General features: G+C 43.2%; 1 protein-coding gene across 1 annotated transcript; it reads right to left on the bottom strand.

Annotated features, from left to right (window-relative positions):
- Window positions 1–2,471: 2,471 nt before the first annotated feature.
- mRpL11 (mitochondrial ribosomal protein L11) lies at window positions 2,472–7,103 on the bottom strand. Its single transcript, XM_037419237.2, has 2 exons — window positions 6,749–7,103; window positions 2,472–2,937 (listed from the first exon to the last, which is right to left on the bottom strand). The coding sequence occupies exons 1-2, from the start codon at window positions 6,965–6,967 to the stop codon at window positions 2,563–2,565; spliced, it is 594 nt and encodes a 197-aa protein (XP_037275134.1). The 5' UTR covers window positions 6,968–7,103; the 3' UTR covers window positions 2,472–2,562.
- Between the last annotated feature and the right edge of the window lie 628 nt (window positions 7,104–7,731).

The following is a 7,731-nucleotide window of genomic DNA, read 5'->3' as shown; positions in this document are numbered from 1 at the left end:
TGATAATTATGACACGGAAGTCATGTACGGCATCATTTACCTCCAACTTGCAATGTTGTGCTGATATTGAAGTGACATATTAACATTTATTATTCATGCTTCGCATATCGATTCGCTCTGTACGTGGGATCTGCCTTTTTTTTTTTTTCAAACATCCTACTTTTCTATGTACACCAGCATCTTTATTGTAACTGCTGCAGAGTAGAGATGAACTGCTCCATTTTCTACATTCATGCATGTACAGTTTTAAAAATAAAACTAATGGTGCAAGCTAATGCTGTGTCCTGTTTCGTCACAATTGTTTGTGTGCTAGATCACAACTATAAACGCACACAAAAATCACTGCTACAAAAACAACCATAACAACAACTTTTCCTGATAGAATTGAGTTTATTTCTTACCAGTGTCATGGTGGTCACACCTGTGTTGAGCAAGCCAGCCGTCACCTCGAGGATCGGATACATAAGCACGATTGTCTGAGAAATGTAGCCCTTTGTGTTATCCTAACAGAAGAGTTAGCCTAGATAGGAATTGGTTTACAAGAAAGATTATCAAAGCAGAAGAGGGCGGAATATGAGAAAGCATGCCGTTTATTCCACTGACAAAAAGTAAAAAAATTTACTGTGACGGTTTACTGCATTAATTCGAGTGACATGCAAGCAAATCGGTGCTATTGCCTTGCACACTGTCTGTAGAACATCTCTTTACATCAACGAGGATGGCTTTGATGCAGGTCACGAGAGTGACTTGGAAAAGGGGGCATTGATGCTTTTGGTAAAGCACTATTCCTTGACATGGAGCAAAATTCATGTGCGCTTGCTTGTGCAACTATGGTAGTCGATAAGATCAGTACGTTTTCTTCACTTAGCTTCATTTCTTATGTGACACTTCCTCATCCATTTTTGCATCTATGTGTCACTACTAGTGCGTCCACATGGCACAACAGTAATAGGAGAAATGAGACATTTATACTTGTGCATTAAATTGTTTGGCCAACCACAGCAGGGAATGTATAAATTTGCATCCGAATTGACAGTCTGAAATTGCTTTCCTTCACCAAACATGCATCAAGTGGGTGCAACAAGTTTTGACCGATTTCATGAGCGACACACCAGACCTCAGTCTTGGGCATATGCAGTGCTGCCAGCGCGACCCCACAGGGACACTTGCTTCCGAGAGCCACGAACAGCATCACGACGCGCTTCGACATCCAACAGGTGTACACCTTGTCTGAGAAAAAGGATTCTAGAATTTTAAACAATGCCGGCTGTCGGTGTCTCAACTTCACGCAGACGGCGCACCTAGATCATCCACCTGGCGGAAATAGAAAGTTGCTTTTCCCTATTCTCGTTTTGCTTTTAATGGTGAAGCTGTTTAAGCTCGGAGAAACTCCATCACTCATGTACAAGAAATGCCATCATCGCGAACTCGGCTGCCAAGCACTTTCTTACTGCTTTGCTCTCACAACACATCTGCCGATGAGTGGTGCACGGGCAGAATAGCTCGGATGGCCAAGAAAATGAGTAGAAAATGGAAAGACAAAGAAAAATAATAAAAGAGAGAGACAATAATACCAACATTCAAAAATTAATAGAAAAATAGAAGAAAACAGACAGAAAGACAAAAAGAAAAACTAAGAAAAGAAATAAAAAGAAAGGAAAAAAGCAATAAATATTGAGAAATAGACAAGGAAAAAGAAAACAGGAGTTACAAAAAGCACATTCACATCATTTTTAATTTCTTCTTGCATCAAGAGTTAATCTAGTTTGGTAATGGCGCCAGCATAGAGGCACAAGTCCTGCTGTGCCCCATGTATCTATCGCACTGTGGTTGGTGGATGACACTTGGGATGAATATTGAATGAGGCGGAAACCTTGCTCGATTTACATCTACAGAGCAAAGTCGCATTTTATGTCAATAGTAACCACTCCTACTACACTTGGCTGTCAATGGGTTCATTAGAAAGATCGATGGCAGCAAAGACAGCAATGCCCTGAACATCGTACGTTCTGCCTGCGAGTGAAACCAAGAAAGGCTGGCTGCTTCTTTAGCAAAATATGCGAGGCTCTTTTTAGGGTGCGAAATGCCCACAAGACATTTCGTAGGGAAGGTGGCAGGCTGTATGGTCACAGCAAGATTTGCATACTTTGGCCAGCTGAACGCATACCCGATCCCAGCAGAGATCATTTATATTGGCACTGCCTACGAGTTCAGTGAACTGGGAGGGCAGCAATACACAACGGACAGACAAGAGTTACACAACACGAGCGCTCACACTGTGAGGCTTCTCTCTGTCTGTTTGTGTGTGTTCCCAGTTCGCTGAACACACATGAACCAGCAACTAGCCCACCTATCCATCTTGTTACTATGCAGTAGTAAGAGAGAGACAAAGGCAAGAACACGGGCACCATCAGAACCACTGTGCTCTCATGTTCATTAGTGGCTTCCAATTCAACACAGAGCAGCATCAGTCCTTTATTTTGTTCTTTTATTTGCTGCAATCACTTCACAGCTAAACACACCACAGTTTGTAAACTACGAAGCCCTTCAGGCAACACAAACTCAAGATGCAGTCCTCAAAAGCTTTGCCTGCCGCTTCTCTTCCAAAGCTGCAAGCTGCTCCTTGACAACAGGTTCGCGAGCTTCACGAAACTCCCGGTATTCCTCAGCTGAAAGACTCTTGACAACCTTGACTCCGCACCTGTACGCGAGCAACATTACCTCCTTGCAGATGTCTTGCAGGGGCACACAGTCGTAGATGCTGTCCTGGCTCTTGATCTTCGCTATCTCGTAGACGTGCTTCAGCGTGATTAAGCCAGCAGTCTCCTTCCCCGGGGACATGGCTCCACGATCTATGCCTGCGGCCTGTTTTACGAAGTATGTGATCGGAGGATTTAACATCTCCAGGTCAAAACTGCGGTCTGGCTTCACCGTGATCTGCACAAAGGGAGAATACAGTTATAGGGGCAGAAGCTGGAACAATGCTGACTTGCACAATGCAGTGTGGCTTTGACTCAGTGCATTTTTTTTAAAAGAATGCTTATAGAAGTGAAGATGCCAAAAAAAATCAAAAATTGATGCTTTGAAAGTGACCAACATTCAGAAGTTCTATCACGAAGAAATATGCAGTGCAGAAATAGTGAAGAAGAAAATGTTTCTAACTCCATGCAAAGCTTTATGCGTTATTCTGTGCGACACTAAATTTGCTTTTCACAATCAGCAGGTTACTACGGTTAACTCTAGAGGCATCTGAAATTAAATGTGGCAACTTCCAGCACAGCAGCCCTATTGTCAAGGCAATCGTCCTTAGCAAGCTTTGAATAGCCACATACCACAGTAGGCTTCACCAATTAAAGGGACACTAAATACAACATAATTTGGTTTAGACTGATGAATTCTATACTGACAACTCTAATGTCATAAATTTCACCATCATAGGTTTAAGGGGCCATGACATATAATTTTCTATCTCAATCTGTGTTACGTGGGTTCATCCTTGAGTATTTACAAATAAGGTAGCGAAATTTCAGCGCATTTGCTGGTGCTCTCAATCCATAATTGCATATTTTAACCAACACAAGCAGCCTGATAGTTGTGGCGTAACTAGCTGTACATTCCGGTGAAGTTGAGCGGGGCGTGAAATCAAGGCACTCGGACTTTCTTCAGCTAGGCCGATCAGCAGCGGCTGAAACTTTGATAGAAGCACCACTCCTTCCTGCCCGTCACTGGTGGGATTTTTGCAGCCAGTGACTGTTTTGCACTGAAACACAGTTTTCTTATTCTATTGCACAGTTATGATAACTGCATAATAGACCCTGCACTTCTAGCTTTCAATCAAAATCACAAACTGTTGGGTGAGGGGAAAACAAAATTCAGTTTCATTTCTATAGCGCCGAAATCTCCACGTGTGACATCACTGATACAAAGTGTGCATATCATCATTTGGCACCACTGTATCCACAGAATTCATTCAAGTTTGCCATTTTAATTCTAGAAGGGTGTGACCCACATTTTTTTCTTTTTTGCTTACCAAGCGTCTTCTTGTCAAAAGCGTGGTGTTTTTGGTAGCGTGAAAGAGCAAGTACAAAAAAAAGTAGTTTTGCTCTTTAATACTTACAGCATGTTTAATTGAGCTGTGCCCAGTTCAACAAAAGTGAAAAACTAGTTTATCTTGTACAGCACGGAGTAAAACTGGGTGAAATTACTGAGAACTACATTAGGAAGCTCAAACACACTGCAATGGTACTGGCTTCTTTTGGCCAATGCTTCCAAAATTTAATGAAAGCAAATAATGCAGTGTGGTAGAATACGAGCCAACGGAAGAACAGAATTCTTAGGAATATTGAATAGCCTGGAAATACTTGGCTATAGCTTGAGGAATTTGTGCTTATATCACAGAAAAACAGTAGCAATTTTATTGACGAACGAAAGATCCTGTAATTTTGGCTTCAGTGATGGAGAGAAAGTGCTTTTCTGGCTTCTATCAAGTGCATCAGCTCTATAGCCACCACTTACCTCCCGCACATTGCTGTCCAGAGACCATGGAAGCAAAGCGCGAACAAGCACTGTGATGCTTCGAATGTTCGAGTTGAAAGTGAACAACCCAAAAACTGTCGCAGATTATGCCATGGTATAACATGATGAAAAATCATTACATAATGTAACGTTTTATGAAACTCTCTTATGTTCATTGCATTTCTTACAGTGGAGACAGACAGAGACCACTTGCCATACTGCTTTCCAGTCTCTCTTCATGTGCAACACCTTGGCGAAAATGTGTGCACTATGAAGGCAATATCCCTTGATGCCTTGCCACAAGCTGCCGATGGATCTACATAGTAACAAACTGTGGTTTTTGTGATCTTCATATAAACAGCGCTACAATGGAACAAAGAAAGAAGGGACCAGCAATCACTGACTGACAACTGCAATTTTCATTTCGCTGCAGCTGAATAAGAATGGATGGACGGATTGATGTGGCTGTACCCCTCAGATCGGGCGGTGGCTAACGCCACCTAGTCGTAATACTTAGTGAACCAACAACTAGGTTCATTTCATTTTTTTCCCTTCAAATAGTGAAGTTGAGGACTGGTACTTTGCAGTGAAGTGCCTTGACTTTAGCCACCAATCAGATAACCTCCTTCTACTTAACTCTACCTCCTTAAAGTCTGTTTTGTACTCCCTGTCCCTAAACCCCAGTGCTTTGAAAAACTCTCAGTCATCATCCTGAACTAGAGAGTGAAGCCCTTTGCAGAACATTATGAAGTGTTCAGTAGTTTCCTCCTCCTCCTCTTCACACGCACTGCACACCATGTCTAACCCTTCGTATTTGGCCCGATATGTCTTGGTTTGCAGTACTCCCGTCCTGGCCTCAAACAGTCGAGAACTATCCCGAGTATTGTCATATATCCTTTCCTTGGCAATCTCCTGCTTAAAGTTCGATAAGTATCGAGTTCGGACTTCTTAATCATGCCAATTCTCCACATTTCGGTCTTCGTTTCCTTCACCTTCTTCTTAACAGATAGTTCTTTTTGGTTTGGCCACCTGCTCTTTTCTAAGTATTTACCAGTCAATTTCCTGGTTCGCTCCCTCTATTTTGTGTCGACATTCTTCATGTAGAAGTAGCTGAAAACCTTTCTAGCCCAACGCTCCTCCCCCATTTCTCTCAATAGCTTCTCAAATTTTATCTTGCTGTTAGCTTCCCTGCCCTCAAATGATGTCCATCCCATATCACCTTGTACTCCCTGATTTGGTGTATTCCCACGAGCTCCGAAAGTAAGCCTACTTATTCCACGTTGCTTAATTTCTAATCTTGCTTCAACTTCTGATCTAATGCACATGATTACATTGCCAAACGTGAGACCAGGAACCATGACCCCTTTCCATATTCCTCTCACAACATTATACCTATTGTAATTCCACAGTGCCCTATTTTTCATCACTGCTGCATTCCTGTTACCTTTAGTCGTTACGTATATTTTGTGTTCCCTTAGGTGCTCGGCCCCATTGCTTATCCATACGCCCAGATGTTTGTATTTATCTGTTATCTCTAGCGTGACCTCCTGTATCCTAAGCTTTCTACCTTCATTATCATTAAATATCATGACTGCTCGGAATATGTAATCTCGGAAGTGAAAAAAAAAACGAAATAACAACTCTCTTACATGCACGATGGTAACATACAGTGGTTACAAAGCTCTTTTCTGAGCAAGTCTAGGGAAGCCATGCTAACAGATGAGTCGTGTGAATCACGTCGGCCTCGCAGCTCTTCCTTGGTTTAAGTGTGGTGCGCACCCGCAATTCGCACAATGCAGGGCAAGATTACTGCCCGTCCCATTCTTCGTCGTGCATGATACATTTATACAATTGTTGCATAACAATTGCATAAACAATTGTTAACGCAAGAGCCCATTTGCCCGATGTACTATTTTCCACAAGATATTAGCATCTACTCCCGATCGGCATTCAAAAAACAATAGCGCATACTTTTGGGGACCAGTTTTCAGCAGCTACTTGCACGTTCACTTTTCGCACAATTCACTCACTCTGTTCAGTGCGCTAAACAGGACCGATACCCCGACTCGAGCTGCAAGCTTTTTAATCTAATTCCGATTCTGACTAAAAAAAAAAAAAAAAACTACCCGTACGCCGGGTACGACTACACACAGCTTCCATGCTTTCGTAAATGGACCAAAGACAACTTGCCTCGAGCTCGCTTTTCGTAGTGCCTAGCTTTATTAAAACACACCTTGCAAGGAATGGGCACCCCTTCTTTGATTTCTTTGGTCTTCTCGTTGAATTCCTTGCAGAAATGCGCGATGTTAATGCCCCGCTGGCCGAGCTGTGGACCAAGCGGCGGACCAGGCATGGCCATGCACGCAGGCACGTACAGCTTGAGGGGCGTCGTGTGCATCACCTTCTCCACCACTTTCTTCATCGACTTGAGCTTCTTGACGCTCTTCGACATCGTGCGTCTCTTTTGATAGCACTACGTAGTACCAACGCAAAACACCTCAACGCATCACCACTTCAGGGCCAGCCCACAGTGTGGCCACAGAACACCTGTGTGTTTCAATCACGACCTCCTCGGTTCCAATACTCACCCAACGCCTCCTCTAGAAAGATGCCTGCCGCATGAGAAGAAAAACAGCTGCCACACCCTTTCTCTCCTTCAATTTAAAACGATGATGATGATGATGATGATTAAAGGCCTCCCCTTTGAATCGGGGTGACGGCATGCGCCATCTAGCCTACCTTAATAGTTCGAGTTTAAATTCTGTCCCTCAACTCGGATGTCTTTTTAATTTAGCCCAGCCGCTACTCTTGGCTGGGATGTTATTTTATCGACTTCTCTGCTTTTCCTCCACCAATACTCCAGCCGCTGCTTAGTAATACCTACTGCTGACCAGTTAATGCTTCCATCAACCGCGAAGCCCAGCGCCTCAGGAAGTGTGACCTTCCCCCCATTTCTATCCGGCTGAATCTTTTGACATTCCATGACTATGTGGGCGATTGTTTCTTTATTTATGCCACATCCAACACATGTCTCATCCTGTGACGAATATTTGCTCCTGTAAGTTAGAGTTCTCAAGCAGCCAGCCCGCGCCTCAAAGAGCAACGCACTACCTTTATTGTTGTCATAAAAGTTCTCTTTCCGGATCTCTTGTTTGCTTGCCTTGTAGATTCCCAGCGATCCCTTCTTTTCCATCCTCTCTTTCCACATGAGCGTCT

Source organism: Rhipicephalus microplus, chromosome 6 (genome assembly GCF_043290135.1).
Source record: "Rhipicephalus microplus isolate Deutch F79 chromosome 6, USDA_Rmic, whole genome shotgun sequence".
NCBI classification, from domain to species: Eukaryota; Metazoa; Arthropoda; class Arachnida; order Ixodida; family Ixodidae; genus Rhipicephalus; species Rhipicephalus microplus.
Note: the sequence above shows the minus strand (reverse complement) of the source record. Positions and strands in the feature narration are given on the sequence as shown.